Source organism: Nerophis lumbriciformis, linkage group LG09 (assembly GCF_033978685.3).
Source record: "Nerophis lumbriciformis linkage group LG09, RoL_Nlum_v2.1, whole genome shotgun sequence".
NCBI classification, from domain to species: domain Eukaryota; kingdom Metazoa; phylum Chordata; class Actinopteri; order Syngnathiformes; family Syngnathidae; genus Nerophis; species Nerophis lumbriciformis.
The window spans coordinates 8,322,266-8,342,683 of NC_084556.2; the positions used below are offsets into that span (position 1 = coordinate 8,322,266).

General features: G+C 40.4%; 2 protein-coding genes across 2 annotated transcripts in view; both read right to left on the bottom strand.

The window, feature by feature from the left end:
* Positions 1–314: 314 nt before the first annotated feature.
* On the bottom strand, positions 315–4,885 carry LOC140679007 (uncharacterized). Its single transcript, XM_072913750.1, has 2 exons — positions 3,348–4,885; positions 315–700 (listed from the first exon to the last, which is right to left on the bottom strand). The coding sequence occupies exons 1-2, from the start codon at positions 4,443–4,445 to the stop codon at positions 668–670; spliced, it is 1,131 nt and encodes a 376-aa protein (XP_072769851.1). The 5' UTR covers positions 4,446–4,885; the 3' UTR covers positions 315–667.
* Positions 4,886–8,410: 3,525 nt separating this feature from the next.
* The window catches only part of LOC133607759 (polypeptide N-acetylgalactosaminyltransferase 10-like), a 277,472-nt gene continuing 265,464 nt past the window's right edge, over positions 8,411–20,418 (bottom strand). The window contains exon 12 of the mRNA XM_072913784.1: positions 8,411–8,753. Coding sequence (XP_072769885.1) covers positions 8,718–8,753 — 36 coding nt within the window. The 3' untranslated portion in view covers positions 8,411–8,717. The remainder of the gene's footprint in view (positions 8,754–20,418) is intronic.

Consider the following 20,418-nt stretch of genomic DNA (forward strand, 5'->3'; position numbering starts at 1 on the left):
AAAAAAACTTCGAAAAATAAAATAAGCCACTGGGAACTGATTTTTAATGGTTTTTACCCTTCTGAAATTGTGATAATGTTCCCCTTTAAAAGGATAAAGCCATTATTTACACATTTTGGTAAATAAATAACCATAAAATTTGTATTTTGTGGTTTTCTTACTGTACCAAAAATGAACCGAACCGTGACTTCTAAACCGAGGTATGTACCGAACCGAATTTTTTGTGTACCGTTACACCCTTATTAATATGTTATTCATTTATATCCGGTTGTTACTTTAAATTATATCTAAATTTGAGTTTAGGCGGTACAGTAAATACTCATGTTTTCAATTAATATATAATCGAGTTAAAAATCGTGATTTCAAAATCAAACAAAATACTTGTGATTATAATTTTTGGGCATACTGGTTTCGGCCCTAGAGGCAGGTCAGGGGGCAAGGGAGGCTGCACTCCTTCCTGGACAAAAGCAACGTGCTGGCTGACAGTCTGGCGAAAAACTCACCTGGATCGATCACGCCAACAGACCTGGAATATTCGGCACACACCTGCAACAGTCAACGTTGCCCAGGTTGGTAGATAACGAGCGTCACGGCCCGAATGATCCTTTTTGTCGTCTCTCCTGCTTTTGTCATCTCCAGCGCCGAGCATCCTTCCAAAGAAATCCTATTAATATCCATTGAAGTTCCCAATGTCACCTTCCTTTGAGGCGGAGACAGGAAGAGAAAGGTAGAGTTAGAGGAGGGAGACGGGAAGCACACCAGCGGCGGCGAGCACAACAATGAAGTGCAGGAGCTGCTTGAACCCGCGACCTGTAATAATCTCTTTAGACGCACCACTGGGTAACGCTTCTTCTTCTTCTTCCTCACTGATCTCAGATCAGTGCGCGTATCAGTAGATTACTATCAAAGATGTCTCCAGGGCCCAGAGCTTCACGCTCGCTTACGCGTCAGCTCAGCCCACTTTTCGGCAGCCTCGCTATCACGCTGACCTTTCACCTTTGAATTTCCATGAAACAATGCAGGGTTGCTCCGAAGTGGCACACCAACTGTAGTCATCGTCAGCAGTCAATTACATGCTGGACCTGCAGTGGGGTGTTGCCATGGCGACTTCAGCTCACGCAAGCGCCGATGTCAACAGGGCAGAGATGTCAACAGGAGGTGTGTGTAGGAAAGTGTATGTCGTGGTTTAGGTAGGCTCATTTTATGTAGGTCGGCTTTCTGTAGGCACGGTAGTGGTTGAGTGAGATAGGCAGACGGGAGAAGTTGGTGTCGGTAGCTCTATGTCGTGGTTCAGTTTGGTCAGGGGTCGGCAACCCAAGATGTTGACGGAGCCATATTGGACCAAAAATACCACAACAAAAAAAAATGTGTCTGGAGCTGCAAAAAATTGAAAGCCTTATATAAGTTTTATAATGAAAGCAACACATGATGTGCTTGCATACTTGCCAACCCTCCCGGATTTTCCGGGAGACTCCCGAAATTCAGAGCCTCTCCCGAAAACCTCCCGGGACAAATTTTCTCCCGAAAATCTCCCGAAATTCCGGCGGAGCTGGAAGCCACGCCCCTCCAGCTCCATGCGGCCCTGAGTGACGTGTCAACAGCCTGTATTCACGTCCGCTTTCCCACAACACACGTTATAACTGTAGAATGATGGAGGGCGAGTTCTTGGTTTCTTATGTGGGTTTATTGTTTGGCAGTTTCATTAACGTCTTCCCAGCGCGGTAACAACACACAACAACAGCAGTCACGTTTTGTTCTACTGTAAAGCAGTTCGTCTGCCGTAAACAGCAATGTTGTTGTAATATATTGAGTTGGAGGCAATAACCAGGTGAGGTGATGAAGTACATCTCTTTACTGTAGACTTCAGAACAGACTCACACACTTGACGTCAGGTGCGCAACACCACGTAAATCGTTGGCCAACCAAAAAGTAATCCCAGTACGCTATAGCCAACATTCACCAGGAGATGGCAACAGACAAACATAGATCACTCTATTACATTCCTCCCCTTTTAGAAATGGAGAAGTTCCTCAAAATAAATAAACAAACCAACCAAAAAATGCAGCGGCTCAATTAAAAAACTGTACGTAAGCCACATTCTTTTTTTTTTTTAGTACTGTACTCTTAACCCTCATTTGTAAACAATAACATGCTTATTATACAAACAGTATTTGTACACCTTTAACACAGATTTTTATACTGTCTTCAGAGATTCAGTTTTTTTGGTGGTACTCGAAACCTTTCTGGGTACCTGCGAAAGGGTGTTCAGCATGGTTAGAAAAATAGTGACAGAGAATAGAACAAGGATGGACAATTCAACCCTTAACTCAACAATGAGTAGATGAGTGTTATGTGTGTGTATACGTGTAAATAAATGAACACTGAAATTCAAGTATTTCTTTTATTTATATATATATATATATACACACACACACACATATATATATATATATATATATATATATATATATATATATATATATATATATATATATATATATATATATATATATATATAATAAAATAATTATATATATAGCTAGAATTCACTGAAAGTCAAGTATTTCTTATATATATGAAATACTTGACTTGGTGAATTCTAGCTGTAAATATACTCCTCCCCTCTTAGCCACGCCCCCCACCCCCACCTCCCGAAATCGGAGGTCTCAAGGTTGGCAAGTATGTGTGCTTGAATTAGCTATATTAGCCTACTATCGAAATGACTATGTGTCGCAGGCTGACGCAAATCTTCGTTGACAGAAATGTTGAAATGTAATATTTATTCTACACATTTTTACAACATTGGAAAACATTAGTAAAACGGAGGCTTCTCAGAGGGTGAGATAACTCCTGGAAATTACTGGCTTTTAATGGCCAAAGGTAAAAATGTGTGTGTCCAAGTTAAAGGCAACGTCACACTTGTAGAAATCAGTGACACACACACGGCTTTCCACTTCAGTGGTGTAGACTTTACTGAACCAACTGCGCATGCTCCGAACACACGTACACAACTACGGATGCCCATAAGAGACATCCACTACATCTCCCCTTCTCCAATGTACAACAAGGAATGAACAATCATTGCAATGTATTTATAAATAAGGATCACCATTTATAATGAATCAACCTAACACCCTATAACGGCATTATGCATGAGAATTGCATAACAAATTCCTTACCATCCTCATTTCTCCCTGAGAAAGAAAAAAACAACAAAAAAAACAACAACAACAACAAAACAACAGTGTTGCCAACTAACAATCAAACAGTAATTGCCTTTTTAGGCTTCGACATTACACAAGATGTGTTTCGTTATGTCCTGTCCTTTCACAAGACATAGTCTTTACCTGCCGTCTTGGAGCATCTCTTGCTTTCGGTGTCTGGGTTACCTGCTCTCTGATTGGTGTACCTGGTGTTGCTTCCCTCTCTGTTCTGTGTTCATTTTGTGGGGTTGGTGGCTCTTGTGGAGCCGACTGTGGCTGGAGCTGTGGCTCAGGAAGAGCCTGAAGGTGAGCCCTGTTTCTCCTCACCTCCTCTGCTCCAGTGTCGACCACGTAGGAGCGTGGCGTGTCGGCCTTTCTGATCACTGTAGCTGTTTGTTTTGAGGGAGATATCCATACTGACTGTCCAGGCCTCAGCTCGGGCTTTTGTGTGGCCCGGTGTCTGCTGTCAAAGTTCTGAGCCTGTGTGCATTTCAGCTGATAGTCCTTTTTATCGAAGGCCTTTGTTCTGGGCCGCTGTGGTTTTAGGTTGGATGACGCTTGTGGCAGCGGCGAGCGGAGACGTCTTCCCATCAGGAGCTCGCTTGGTGACAGCCCATGGTGCAATGGTGTGACTCTATATGCTAACATTGCCCTGTATGGGTCCTCCTCATTCTTAAGTAACAACAATTTCACCGTCTTGACAGCCCTCTCCGCCTCTCCATTACTCTGGCTGAAGTAAGGGCTACTTGTCACGTGCAAAAAGTCATAATCTCTGGCGAAGGCTGTGAACTCTGCTGATGAGAACTGTGGACCATTGTCACTCCGTAGCTCCTCTGCCTGTGGAGACTCACCCCTCATCACAGCCTGTTGCTGTTTAACTACCTCTGACTGTTTAACCTGGCTTACGGCTTTTTGTAAGGTTAAATCCGCATCAATTTGTAACTTCTCTGACAGAGCGATATTCCTTATCCCTACTACTATGCGGTCACGTATTAACTCCTCCCGAAGCACTCCAAAGTTACAGTGTTCAGCCAGTTTATGTATTGATGTTATAAAGCTATCTGCCGACTCACCAGGCTCCTGTTTCCGTACATTAAACTGCGCGCGCTCGAATATGACATTGTGTCTCCCAACAAAATAATCACTGAAACTTTTTATCACCGCAGCATAGTTCTGTTTCTGATCCAATGTCAATGGAGAAGCATCCAAAATGTCCTCCGCATCCTCTCCCATGAAGTACATCAGCGTGTTGACCTGGAAAGCGTCTCCTTTCTTGTCCAGTCCTGACGCCACTCGATACCTCTCGAATCTTTTGTTCCATCTCGGCCATTTCTTCCCGTCTCCGCAGTCGAACTTTTCTGGCGGGCTAACTTGAAAGTTGTCTCCATCAATCAATCAATCAATCAATCTTTATTTATATAGCCCTAAATCACAAGTGTCTCAAAGGGCTGCACAAGCCACAACGACATCCTCGGCACAAAGCCCACACACGGGCAAGGAAAAACTCACCCCAGTGGGACGTCGATGTGAATGACTATGAGAAACCTTGGAGAGGACCGCATATGTGGGTAACCCCCCCCCTCTAGGGGAGACCGAAAGCAATGGATGTCGAGTGGGTCTGACATAATATTGTGAGAGTCCAGTCCATAGTGGATCCAACATAATAGTAAGAGTCCAGTCCATAGTGGGGCCAGCAGGACACCATCCCGAGCGGAGACGGGTCAGCAGCGCAGAGATGTTCCCAGCCGATGCACAGGCGAGCGGTCCACCCCGGGTCCCGACTCTGGACAGCCAGCACTTCATCCATGGCCACCGGACCTGTGCCCCCCCCCTCAAGAAAAAGGGGAGCAGAGGAGAAAAGAAAAGAAACGGCAGATCAACTGGTCTAACAGGGGGGCTATTTAAAGGCTAGAGTATACAAATGAGTTTTAAGATGGGACTTAAATGCTTCTACTGAGGTAGCATCTCTAATTGTTACCGGGAGGGCATTCCATAGTACTGGAGCCCGAATAGAAAACGCTCTATAACACGCTCTAGACGGGAAGCGCCCATGGAGACGGGCGCTTCCCGTCTCCATGGGCGGGAAGCGCCGGTGCATTGCCTTCACTCATTGTGATAGCTAACTTGGGAACTAACTTCACTTGTACAAATAAAACAAAACAAAAAACACTACCTTTCTCTGTCGGTACGTGTCTTTATGCGTCCTCTCTGACACATTTAATAACTTGGCGCGGTTGTTTTGACGTTTCTGACACCATGTAGAAATCAGTGACACACACACGGCTGTCCACTTCAGTGGTGTAGACTTTACTGAACCAACTGCGCATGCTCCGAACACACGTACACAACTACGGATGCCCATAAGAGACATCCACTACAACACTGTCTTCTTCTAATGGATTTATTACAATCTTTGCAAGCTGGGTAACGTTTGCTGTGGTCTGGAACAACATGGCACACAAACAACTATGAGAAATGCAGCCAATATTACATACAGATAACGTGACATGAGACAGGCAAATATGAATTAAATACATAGAGGACATAAGTAAAGGAAATTAAATATACCTACAAACGAGGCATAATGATGCAATATGTACATACAGCTAGCATAAATAGCATGTTAGTGTGACAGGATGTAAATTTAGTTTCTAGTAGAATACAGTGATAGTAAGTAGCAAAGTAAGCTCTTGAGTTGTATTACTATGCCATTTTATATTCGCAACTTAAAAATGTTTATTGTTAATGACAACAGTAAAGCACAGTTATTTGTAGAATATGGAGCTAATGTTATTGTAATGCCAGCATTAATAAGAGCCATTGTAGTACTGGACGGCTCCAGCAGGGGGCGCGTTGTGCTGGGAGTAGAGATGCGCGGTTTGCGGACACAACCGCGGAGTCCGCGGATTATCCGCGGATCGGGCGGATGAAATTAAAAACAATAAGATTTTATCCGCTCGCGGGTCGGGTCGGGCGGATTAATTAGATATTTTTTTTATTTTTTTATTTTTTTTGCGGGTGGCAGTTAAACCAATTCGGAAATATATATACATAGTTAAATGTTGTTACCCACATACGAAAAACGAGCAGGCACCTGCTGCATATGCCACAACAGAAGAAAAAAAAAGAAAAGAGATGGACACTTTTACGGAGCGGAGAAGGGACGCCTCGCCGGGGTCCGGGACCGAGGCCCCTTCCCCCGAGAGGGCCCCACCGGGAGCCGTAGCTGAGGCAATCCGCGAGAAGGGCCCGACGCACGTCCAGGGTCACTACCGCGCCCACCGCACCGACACCCCGCCTCGTCCGCTTTCGCCGCGGCCGGCGTCACGCGCAGCAGGTAAGCAGCTTACCTGCCCGCCACCCCCGTGGCCGGGGGCTCGTAACATGGGTCACTCCGCGCGCTCCGCCCGCGCAGCTTACCTGCTTGCCACCCCTGTTGCCGGGGGCGCATAAAAGGGGTCACTCCGCGCTCAGTGCGCTCACGAAAGGGGTGGGGCTCACCCTGGTTGATATAGAGAGCAGGACGGTGGCCATGGAATTTCATTTAAGGTTTGTGATAAACCATCAAACTCATTCGTTAAAAGGACTCTATAGTAATATAAAGCGAATTTTTCTGGACATTATCATGCAAGAAAAGTTTATTTTTGGGATCGCGATCACCGCGTAATGATTTTTAAAGGTTGCATTACATTATTAACTGTCCCATGTGATCAGCCAGTGCGATTGGAAGTCCATGCTCAATTATTGCCTCCGTAAATAAAACTTCGGCATTTATCACATCCAAAGAATCTGTTTGGGCGACGAAAAACGTTGAAAGTTTTCCACTTGTATCGCTAGCAACGGCATTAGACTTGTGTTTTTTTGTCCCAACGTGGTCTTTTACATCGCTAATTCCTCCGTGTCCGATCGAAAAATCTTGTCTGCACATGGTGCAAATTTTTTTTTTTTAAATTAATATTAGATATATAACAACGGGCGGATGGCGGGCGGGTGCAGTTCTGATCAAACGTTACATCGGGTGGATGGCGGATGGTTGACGACTTTCTGACGCGGTTGCGGATGAAATAAATTGCCTATCCGCGCATCTCTAGCTGGGAGCTATACTAGAGGACACCTGACTTCCTGCTTGCAGTCAATACAGACGTGAGCAGAACGAAGTTGTGTCCTCGTATCTGTATACTCAAACATCTCCCTTCTCAGGTACAAGTGTCTTTATGTAAATAGTTTTACCCCCGAATGTATCTTTATAGAGTTTAAACATGTTTGAAAGAGTATATTTTTATGATATGTGTCCTTTCAGTCGACAAGGCTTTATACACGACCAAGCTAATGCTAAAGCTAATAGCACTGCCGATGACGAAGCAGATGCTAACTGCATCAACAGCGTTAAATATATAGAAAGGTACTGTGCGTAGATAATTATTAATCTGTGTATATTGCTGATGAAATGTGTATTTACTACAGTTTCTGGAACTAATTCAGTGTAGTTTGTTTAATCTTAAGGAATGATAAGTGACTTTTGTTACTAAAACAATATAGACTTACTGTAGTGGGTGAACCTTTGTGTTTACTTGTTGAGACATCTTCAAATACTGTTACACTAAAGGTAAAGTCTATTAGTGCAAAGAACAGAAAAACCTACTCGATTATTTGAATGTAAAATCCGTATGATAATACTGGAGTGCATTTTATGTTTGTTACAATACTGTGTACTTGTACATGTTTGATTTGTTGGCAGTCAATACAGACGTGAGCAGAACGAAGTTGTGTCCTCGTATCTGTATACTCAAACATCTCCCTTCTCAGGGCGATTACATTAGCATTGATTAGCTTGCAGTTATGCACTGACCAAATATGTCTGATTAGCACTCCACACCCCAGGTAACACGCGAACGTTATGAGAACGTTAGGAGAATGTAGTGGCATTGTTATGGGAACGTTAGTTTGTAACGTTCAAAGAACGTTAGGTTGTGGAGTTCTTGCTTGGTTAGCAGAACGTTAGCCAAGAACGTTTGGCAAGAACGTTTAGGGAACTGTTTAGGAACATGCTATTTTCGTCTGTTTTTGCTCTATATTGTCAGGACTAACACTCAAACACAAAATTCAACAATATTTTTTTATTAGTGATAATTATAATACAATAGAAATGGAATGCAGTGGTATTTAGGTCTGTTTTTGTGCTATATTGTCAGGACTATAACAAACAGAAAATTCAACAATAATTCTTTATTAGTGATAATTATAATACAATAGAAATGGAATGCAGTGGTATTTACGTCTGTTTTTGTGCTATCTATCTTGTCAGGACTGACACTCAAACAGAAAATTCAACAATAATTCTTTATTAGTGATAATTATAATACAATAGAAATGGAATGCAGTGGTATTTACGTCTGTTTTTGTGCTATCTATCTTGTCAGGACTGACACTCAAACAGAAAATTCAACAATAATTCTTTATTAGTGATAATTATAATACAATAGAAATGGAATGCTGTGGTCTTGGTCGTGCGCGTCAGTGTACTCCTGCCCCTTCTTGTTGGTTCTCTTCCTGGAAGTAAATAATTATAGATATTCACAAATACAACAAAGACAGCACTGGAATGTAGATGAATTGAATTCAATTAAAACATGGCATAATTTGTTGGTTGCTTTGTTGGTGTTATTGACTTGCACAAGTCAATAACACCAACAAAGCTCACCTTTGTGCATTCCCACACATCATAAAAAGTTTGGTGGATAAAATGAGACGAAGAAGGAGTGGCATAAAACACGTCTTTCTGTGGGAGCGTCAAATAACGTTGTACATGTAAACAAATAAGGTGAGTTCAAGGACCGCTGAAATTGTTAGGACAAAACGGCGCTCGCCAAATACTCTCATCAGTGAAGCATGTTTAATATAAACAGTGGGATTTCTAACAATCAGGGAGGTTTGTATCATGTTTGTCCTCCTATAGAAACCATATCAAAATAAAAAATAAAACATTTTCCCTCTTCTTTTTCTATTTTTACAACATTTTTTAAAAAGCTCCATGGAGCCACTAGGGTGGCGTTAAAGAGCTGGATGCAGCTCTAGAGTGGTGGAGTGGTTTGCTTGGGTAGTTAGTTGTATGTAAGTTCGGGTTGGTGTATGTCATGGTTTAAAGTACCAGTAGAGTGGAAAAACAAGTTGACTTTAATGCATAATTGCATTTCATTGTAGGTCCTCCTGAGTAATCCTGGGTTCAATCCCGGGCTCGGGATCTTTCTGTGTGGAGTTTGCATGTTCTCCCCGTGACTGCGTGGGTTCCCTCCGGGTACTCCGCCTTCCTCCCACCTCCAAAAACATGCACCTGGGGATAGGATGATTGGCAACACTAAATTGGCCCTAGTGTGTGAAAGTGAGTGTGAATGTTGTCTGTCTATCTGTGTTGGCCCTGTGATGAGGTGGCGACTTGTCCAGGGTGTACCACGCCTTCCGCCCGATTGCAGCTGATAGGCTCCAGCGCCCCCCGCGACCCCAAAAGGGACAAGCGGTAGAAAATGGATGGATGGATGGATGTATTCATTAAACCAAAACCAATTGTATTTACAATCCGCAAAGTATGTAAAAACACAGTTTAAACATCACAAAATGCCACAAATTCAGTCAGTCATTTTGAATATTCCGCTCTGAATACCTTCGGCTATTTCCGGAGATTGACGTAACCATGGGAACGCTTCTGCACTCTAATCATAGTATCAGATCAGTCATAGTGGAAATATGCAAAAATTAGACAAAGATGTGCTTTTTATCATTTGCAATCTCCATATAAGACATGAATACATATGTTTTAGTTTTTTTATGCAATTTATGTCATAAATAAATAAATACATAAAAAGTCCGCTAACAATGTAGTCAATGGGGGCTCTCTATTTTGCCCACAAAACCCTCTAAATAACCATCCAAAACCCGCGAACAAAATTATTTTTACATATCATGACCTGAATTTTAACCAAATATTAGCGATGTTGTTATGATAAGCGCTAACGCATACAAACTATTTCTTAGCGGCACAATGATACACAGCTCAGTCTGCTGCTTTTACTGTGAGCCGGCAGCAATGTCCTGCTGCTCCCGCATCATCGCTTCTCGGCTCGTCAGAAGTATTCTGGATGATAAATCATGCCACTCATCTGGATTTTAAGAGGATTTAGCCTTGAATCTAGAAGTTGTTCATCTGTGACATTTAATTCATACCCGGAGATGGAGACAAACACACAAAATCGAAGACGGTGTCTGCAAGGAGACTTTCTTGTTAACCCTTCGTGTGCATCATGATTAATTCCACATCTAAACGGGAAGATACGGGCATCTTATCAGTCGTCATCACAGTGAGAGCAGACATTGTACAGTAAGCTATCGTTTTATTATGCTTGCAGTTTGTAATTCTTGTTGAGCACTTAGCAATACTGCTACTTGATGCTTAGTGTTTCACTAAAGCTGGATCTGTTTAGCAGAGCTTCTAAAACTTGTAGATCATCTTCCTTATATTCAGGATCAACAATATATGTTTCTGGATCATATTTTCCCCAAAGTAATTGTTGTTGGCTCTCACAAAGTCTGCACGATTTGCATTGTTGTTGGTGGGGAAGGGATCTGCGGTCCCTACCACTACATCACTACTTGTTTTTCCACTCTACTGTTACTTTAAGTAGTTACTGTAGGTGTAAGCACTGGTTGGGGTAGATAGGTAAGTAGTGGTTACAGTATGTAGATATGTATGTAGTGGTTCAAGAAGTAATTTGGGTAGGTATGTAGTAGAGCTGTGAATCTTTGGGCACCACATGATCCGGTTCGATTCTTGGGGGATTTGATTCGATTCAGAATTAATTCTTGATTCAAAACCAATACATTTTTTAATAACATTGGGTGCCAGTTCTATGATTAACTACATTCCTCCGTAAAAAAAGATAAAACGCTCTGATCAATTTCTATATTACCCAAAAGAAAACTGGTTCTGTTTTATAAAATTCTACCCAAACGTTTAATAAAGTCAAATACAAATAAGACAACAAGAAAATTTGGCCGGGGGCCGAAATCATGCAAATTAATCATATATATATATATATATATATATATATATATATATATATATATATATATATATATATATATATATATATATACATATATGTATATAAGTGTGTGTGTGTTTTTTTAATATATTGTACTAAAATAATGGATATATAATTAATAATTATTATAATTGAATACGAAGAGTATGTGAAAGTTCAACTCCTACCTTGTTTACTTCTGTGACGACGTCTTTAAAGCTTTGTAATCACTCAAAAATATCAAGCAACTAAAAGTCAAACATGGATAAGTGTGGAGAGTGTTTTGCATGTTTCCCATCAGGCCTTGAAATAGATTTAAATGTGTGTCATTTCGAAATTTGTTATGGTTATGGGACGTTTTTTTATTCATAATATACACAAAGTTCAGTGAGCAATTTGTGTTATGTGTGACAATGTGTGTTGACTTTTTGTGCTGGCTGATTTTTTCTTTTTTTTTTCCTACACCATGACTAGGGAAGGTTGTTTGGATTGGGTCATATAAGTAAATGCGGTGCTGTGTTGTGCCCAAAGACTCACAGCCCCAGAATGTAGTAGGAAGTAGTTGTATGTGGAGGTTTGGGCAGGTCGATAAATGTAGCGGTTGAGGTAAATAGGTGAATGTAGTGGTCAAGGTAGATAAGGGTAAGTGTCGGTAGATGTATGCAGTGGTTCAGGTAGGTAGGTGTTAAAAGGTGGATAAGATTGGTCGGTATATGTAGCGGATATGGTTGGTCGGTGTCTTTAGTACAGTAGGTGTATGTAGTGTTTGGAGTAGACAGGCAAGTACATGTATGTAGTGGTTTGGGTAAGTAGATAAGAAGGTAGGTACAGTAGGTAGATGTACACAGTAGTTTAAACATATAGGTATGTTGTATGCAGTGGTTCAGGTAAGTATCTATCTGGTTGATGGGCTAGATAGGCAATCAGGTAGATATGCAGTGGTTCAAGTATGTAGGTAGGTGTATGTTGTAGTTCAAGTATGGAGGTAGGGTGTGTGTGGTAGTTCAAGTAGGTGGGTAGGTGTGTGTGTTGTAGTTCAAGTATGTAGGTAGGTGGAGGTGGTTTGATTGATTGAAACGTTTATTAGTAGATTGCTCAGTACAGTACATATTCCGTACAATTGACCACTAAATGGTAACACCCGAATAAGTTTTTCAACTTGTTTAAGTCGGGGTCCACGTAAATCAATTCATGGTAGTTCAAGTATGTGGGTAGGTTTATTGTAGTTCAAGTATGTAGGTATGTGTATGTGGTAATTCAAATATGTGGGTAGGGGTATGTGGTAGTTCAAGTATGTTGTAGCTCAATTATGTAGGTAGTGTTGCAGTTCAAGTATGTAGGTCGGTGTATGTGGTAATTCAAGTATGTGGGTAGGTGTATGTTGTAAATCAAGTATGTGGGTAAATGTATGTTGTAGTTCAAGTATGTAGGTGTGTGTGTGTGGTAGTTCAAGTATGTGGGTAGGTGTATATGGTAGTTCAAGTATGTGGGTAGGTATATGTGGGGAGGTGTGTGTGGTAGTTCAAGTATGTGGGGAGGTGTATGTTGTAGTTCAAGTATGTAGGTAGGTGTATGTTGTAGTTCAAGTATGTAGGTAGGGGTGTGTGGTAGTTCAAGTATGTGGGGATGTGTATGTTGTAGTTCAAGGATGTAGGTAGGTGTATGTGGTAGTTCAAGTATGTGGGTATGTGTTGGTAGTTCAAGTATGTTGGTAGGTGTATGTTGTAGTTCAAGTATGTAGGTAGGGGTGTGTGGTAGTTCAAGTATGTGGGGATGTGTTGGTAGTTCAAGTATGTGGGTAGGTGTGTGTGGTAGTTCAAGTATGTGGGTAGGTGTATGCTGTAGTTCAAGTAAGTAGGTAGGTGTATGTGGTAGTTTAAATATGTGGGTAGGTGTATGTGGTAGTTTAAGTATGTAGGTAGGTGTGTGTAGTAGTTCAAGTATGTGGGTAGGTTATGTTGTATTTCAAGTATGTAGGTAGGGGTGTGTGGTAGTTCAAGTATGTGGGGATGTGTAGGCCCTATATGGTAGTTCAAGTATGTGGGTAGGTGTGTGTGGTAGTTCAAGTATGTAGGTCGGTGTATGTTGTAGTTCAAGTATGTAGGTAGGTGTGTGTGGTAGTTCAGGTATGTGGGTAGGTGTGTGGTAGTTCAAGTATGTGGGTATGTGTTGGTAGTTCAAGTATGTGGGTAGGTGTATGTTGTAGTCCAAGTATGTAGGTAGGGGTGTGTGGTAGTTCAAGTGTGTGGGGATTTGTTGGTAGTTCAAGTATGTGGATAGGTGTGTGTGGTAGTTCAAGTATGTGGGTAGGTGTATGTGGTAGTTTAATTATGTGGGTAAGGTGTATGTGGTAGTTTAAGTATGTAGGTAGGTGTGTGTTGTATTTCAATTATGTAGGTAGGGGTGTGTAGTAGTTCAAGTATGTGGGGATGTGTAGGCCCTATATGGTAGTTCAAGTATGTGGGTAGGTGTGTGTGGTAGTTCAAGTATGTGGGTCGGTGTATGTTGTAGTTCAAGTATGTAGGTAGGTGTGTGTGGTAGTTCAGGTATGTGGGTAGGTGTTTGTGGTAGTTCAAGTATGTGGGTATGTGTTGGTAGTTCAAGTATGTGGGTAGGTGTATGTTGTAGTCCAAGTATGTAGGTAGGGGTGTGTGGTAGTTCAAGTATGTGGGTAGGTGTGTGCGGTAGTTCAAGTATGTGGGTAGGTGTATGTTGTAGTCCAAGTATGTAGGTAGGGGTGTGTGGTAGTTCAAGTGTGGGGATTTGTTGGTAGTTCAAGTATGTGGGTAGGTGTGTGCGGTAGTTCAAGTATGTGGGTTGGTGTATGCTGTAGCTCAAGTAAGTAGGTAGGTGTATGTATGTGGTAGTTTAATTATGTGGGTAAGGTGTATGTGGTAGTTTAAGTATGTAGGTAGGTGTATGTTGTATTTCAAGTATGTAGGTAGGTGTGTGTGGTAGTTCAAGTATGTGGGGATGTGTGGGCCCTATATGGTAGTTCAAGTATGTGGGTAGGTGTGTGTGGTAGTTCAAGTATGAGGGTAGGTGTATGTTGTATTTAAAGTATGTAGGTAGGGGTGTGTGGTAGTTCAAGTATGTGGGTAGGTGTGTGTGGTAGTTCAAGTATGTGGGTAGATGTATGTTGTAGTTGAAGTATGTGGGTAGGTGTATGCAGTAGTTCAAGTAAGTAGGTAGGTGTATGTGGTAGTTTAAGTATGTGGGTAGGTGTATGTGGTAGTTTAAGTATATAGGTCGGTGTATGTGGTAGTTGAAGTATGTGGGTAGGTGTATGTAGTTGTTCAGGTAGGTAATTACAGTGCAAATGAAGGTAAAAAGTTGAAGCAGTTATTAATATAATTGTTATATCGTACATAAAAAGGTTTTAGGATCATGAACTCTAGCCAACATTTCTAACTGAAAGATACATTTCCCACTCATGTTTTTTTCCATCCAAACAAAGGCGGCATTGTTATTAGCACAGCCGCGTGCATCACCTCGAACTGAGACCTTGATCATCCCACCCTGGATGGCGTGCTCGGGGAAGACGAGCGCGGCAAAGGCGAGGTCCAATTAGCAACACGACTAAAAGCCGTCAGAGTGCCAGGTGCTGCTCAGGAGTACTTTTAAGGAACATTTAATCTGAAGTTCTTTCAGTTGGAGAGTAATACTTTCAGCTTGTCTTTGCACCAAATTGTTGGAGCTGTCAATCAACCCTCTCGTTAGGAATGCAACAGCGTCTGCTGCAGTAAAGATAATACGAAACATTCCTGTGTCATGAAAACACTCAAAAGTTCATGTCTTTTTTTTTTTTTTTTTTTTGCATCGTTTTTCTTCAAACTTCTTTGCGGGCTTCCAGGTACATACTACATGCTAGATATAACATACTACATACTAAATACTAGGTACTACATATTGTATACTACAAACTAGATATACATGCTGGATACCGGATATTAGGCAGTAAGTACCAGGTACTAGATACTAGCCATACCACACTACGTAGTAAGTACCAGGTACTAGACAACAGGTATTAGATTATTAGATACTAATCATACCACATACTAAATTAGATACTACATAATAAATACTAAACTGGATACTATGTACGAGAGACCCGGTCAATAATCGGCACTGACATTTGGCATTTATAAGAAGTATCGGTTTGGACTTTATTTTATCAATATATACACATATGATACCGGGTACCATACTAAAGTAATATATACAGTCGTGGTTAAAAGTTTACATACACTTGTAAAGGACATAATGTCATGGCTGTCTTGAGTTTCCAATCATTTCTATAACTCTTTTTTTCTTTTGATAGAGTGATTGGAGCACATACTTGTTGGTCACAAAAAAACATTCATGAAGTTTGGTTCCTTTATGAATTTATTATGGGTCTACTGAAAATGTGAGCAAATCTGCTGGGTCAAAAGTATACATACAGCAATGTTAATATTTGGTTACATGTCCCTTGGCAAGTTTCACTGCAATAAGGCGCTTTTGGTAGCCATCCACAAGCTTCTGGTTGAGTTTTTGACCACTCCTCTTGACAAAATTGGTGCCGTTCAGCTAAATTAGTTGGTTTTCTGACATGGACTTGTTTCTTCAGCATTGTCCACATATTCTCAATGGGGTTTATGTCAGGACTTTGGGAAGGCCATTCTAAAACCTTAATTCTAGCCTGATTTAATAATAATAATAATAATAATGAATTGCATTTGTAACGCACTTTACATTTGTTAAAATCTCAAAGTGCTACAAAGTGTAAAAATAAAAATAGAAAGTAGAATATATAATACAAAATTAAAATAGAAATGAAATCATGACACACAAACAGAAACATAGATAAAAATAGAAATAAAAAGCATGAAAGCACTGGATTAAAAACAGATAAGCAAGCAGTGCATTTAAAAACAAGAAGGCAGAGAAATTAGGTAAAAGCTGTGCTAAAAAGGTGGGTTTTTAGTCCCTTCTTAAAATGGTCGACCGACTGTGGTGCTCTAAGATGGTCGGGGAGAGCGTTCCAAAGTTCGGGAGCGGTCGAGCAGAAACTTTGTCCTGATGGGTTTGAGCAGGTTAGTGTTTGAGGAGCGGAGGTTGCGGGTAGGGGGTTGAGCCGTTGAGGGGAAACTAGGTCTTTGAGGTAGGAGGGGGCGTTGCCGTAGATGCATTGGTGAGTGAGCAGGTTGATCTTAAATTGGGTCCGGGATTCGATAGGGAGACAGTGGAGTGCTTTGAGAATAGGTGTGATGTGATCATGCTTGCGCATGATTTAGCCATTCCTTTACCACTTTTGACGTGTGTTTGGGGTCATTGTCCCGTTGGAACACCCAACTGCGCCCAAGACCCAACCTCCGGGCTGATAATTTTAGGTTGTCCTGAAAAATTTGGAGGTAATCCTATTTTTCATTGTCCCGTTTACTCTCTGTAAAGCACAAGTTCCATTGGCAGCAAAACAGGCCCAGATCATAATACCACCACCACCACCATGCCTGATGGTAGGAATGATGTTCCTGGGATTAAAGGCCTCACCTTTTTCTCCTCCAAACATATTGCTGGGTATTGTGGAAAAACAGCTAAATTTTTGTTTCATTTGACCACAGAACTTTCCTCCAGAAGGTCTTACCTTTGTCCATGTGATGTCAGGTAGGTTTATATGTATATATAGCTACACATACAGTATGTGTGTATATATATATATATATTCACATATACAAACTGTATATACACGCAGTATGTCAATGCTAAGACCAAAATAACCCCGAATTTCTGTTTTATTTTTTTGTTTATTTTATAATTGAAAACTATTTTCAGTACATGTCAATGCTAAGAACAACATGTAACTCTAAGGTGTTTTTTTTTTTTAATATCCAAATAGCTTTTGTTATTTAAAAAAAAAAACATATAGAGTAACTCGTTCTTTAAATCTACAGCTAACAAAATATTCTAAAAATGTTTGTAGAATATACAAAATCAACTCAACATTTTTCAGTCAGTTTCAATTAGTCTTTAAAAAAAACAACATTTAACTGGGTAGCAGTGCAAGCAACTTTTTTTTTGTTGTACGACTAAAATGAATGTTTTTACTGGACAGTGGCCAAATGTACAAAAAATTGATCATTTGATGTGTTTTAGGCGACGCCTTGACATCATCTTTATATCTTAGCTTCTTTGTACATCATGCATAATATGTTCTTTTTGCAAAAACACCATTCATATTTCAAAACCAGTAAGTGCTGAAAAAAAGGAAAATCTTACCCGAACTGCGTGAGTGCTTATTGACTTTGAATTCATCACCATGGCAACAAGAACGTAATACTTCCTCCAAAGTAGAGTCGTCGTCGTTTTCTGCTCAAGTCCTTCCTATCTTTTAAAGAAATAACAATGATTAAGCACGCAGGCTCCCCCAGTCTCACCCTTACAACACAAAGCGATGTTATTGCCCCCTTTATCTCCCTAAAAATGCTGATCAACGTCCCCTCGCTGCAAAACCAATCCAGCTGTGGCTCATTATTTTATTTTTTTTCGCAGCGGAAGAAGAAAAACACAATTTAAACGTGTCTTCGGGCTGAGTTATTCCAGCAAGTTAAAAAGTTATAGCTGTTACTCTTCATCTCTTTATCGCCGCCGTACTCCTGTCGCCAGATTTACGAGCACATTACAGTGGCGCTTAGGCTACGTGCTCGCTGTAATTCATCACACCTTCGCGCTGAGACAAAAAAAAAAAAAAGGGAGGTTTCTTGTATTAATTCAAAGGTGCGGGTGTACTTAATGATAAGCACCGAAACCCCGGAAACCACACAATCGGTGATAATGAAGGTTTGCGTTCTGCACGGCAGCGTATTTATCAGTTTGGGGGGAGCAGCTGGCAGCCCAGACGTTCACATCGGCGGGTTTAAATGATGGCGCCGCCTCAGCTGCCAGGATTGGACGTTCATCACCTCAGAGACCCGGCGATAAAAATAGACTATTTCTCAGACTTTTCCCACTGCAGGTCGTCTTTAATCACCGGTACCGTGTAATGCTCCATGGACACCAGCAGGAGGCGGCGAGAAAACCTACAGTGAAAGACTCACTTCTGCCCCCAGTGGCGAAAAGCTGTATTAAAAGTCAACATGTGATTTGTTTCATGGGTTTTCCTCAGCATTAAAAAGTACAAGGCAAAAAATTCAAGTTATATTGCATGTTTTGCTATGTCGAAATGCAGATTACGATGCTTGTCTACGCTAATTGTCCGTTCCTGGTCCTCAAACGGATCATAATTTCGCAGAGCAGAAAGGTTCTCCGAGATGTTGTCCATTTTGCGATTTAGTTCAGTGTATGTACTACTGTATCGTTGTTATTACGCCGACAATATTGGATTTTTGGACATTACTCTAAGGACAACTGATTTTAATTATCTTCAAATTCAAACAGGACATATACTTACTTAAGTTGTTGAAGGGTGTAAAAACATATATACATATAAATATATATATATATTTACATACATATACATTTATATATTAAAGTTAAAGTTAAAGTACCAATTATTGTCACACACACTAGGTATGGCGAAATTATTCTCTGCATTTGACCCATCACCCTTGATCACCCCCTGGGAGGTGAGGGGAGCAGTGGGCAGCAGCGGTGGCCACGCCCGGGAATCATTTTTGGTGATTCAACCCCAAATTCCAACCCTTGATGCTGAGTGCCAAGCAGGGAGGTAATGGGTCCCATTTTTATAGTCTTTGGTATGACTCGGCCGGGGTTTGAACTCACAACCTACCAATCTCAGGGCAGACACTCTAACCACGAGGCCACTGAGTAGGGTTATATACATATACACATACATATATATATACAAGTATAGACATACATATATATTATATATATAAACATACATACATATATAACCATAATATATATACATGTATACATATATATATATATTTTGTTTACTTTTTTGCTCAAATTTCTTATTAAACTTCAGTCAAAAACATTTTTTTTACTCCTTTGAAGGCCTTTCCATGAGATAATTTCACAGGTGTAAATTAGTAAAATAATTCATGTTATGCAAATTTATACTAATAATTTATTTAAAGGGCCTTCGAAAGTTAAAAATAGGTAAAATAAAACATTACATGTTTGGTATTGTCTTTTAGGGCTGAAGTTGAGTCCGAGATTTTTACAACTAAAATAAAACATGAATCCTTCATAAAAATGAAGGAATTTTATGTCCTGTTTGGCTTTGGGGTGTTGTCTAGTAGCTGCCAGTGTATCGTACACATGTGAAAGAATTGAAAATTGAAGTGAAAACATTTTACATGAAAAAAACCCTCTTAGGAAAAATCATGGCCAAAATACAGCAACAATTTACTGAAAAGACTGATGGTTAAATAAGTTGAAAGGTGACTACGTGGGTCATATCACTCAAAGTAAAAAAAATAAAAATTTTTTTTAAAAAGGTCGCAAAAAGGATTTTTATGCTGTAGCTTTGAAAATATTAAATTTATAATTACTAATTCCTATTTCATGGAAATTCATGGTCTGAACCAATAAACAGCGATAAATGAGGGATATTGTTATTTAGTAGGGATGTCCGATAATGGCTTTTTGCTGATATCCGATATTGTCCAACTCTTTAATTACCGATACCAATATCAACTGATACCAATATCAACCGATACCGATATCAACCGATATATGCAGTTGTGGTTAGTACAATTAGTGGACCAGCAGCACGCACAATCATGTGTGCTCACGGACTGTATCCCTTGCAGACTGTAGTGATATATATTGATATATAATGTAGGAACCATAATTTTAATAACAGAAAGAAACAACCCTTTTTGCGTGAATGAGTGTGAATGAGTGTAAATGGGGGAGGGAGGTTTTTTGGCTTGGTGCACGAATTGTAAGTGTATCTTGTGTTTTTTATGTTGATTTAATAAAAAAAAAAATAAAAAAAACGATACCGATAATAAAAAAACGATACCGATAATTTCCGATATTACATTTTAAAGCATTTATCGGCCGATAATATCGGCAGGCCGATAAATGACATCTCTATTATTTAGTTACTCTGATTCAGTGGATCATCTTTAAAAACGGCAGATATTTATAAAAAAAAACCCTAAACAAACCAAAAAACTGAAGAT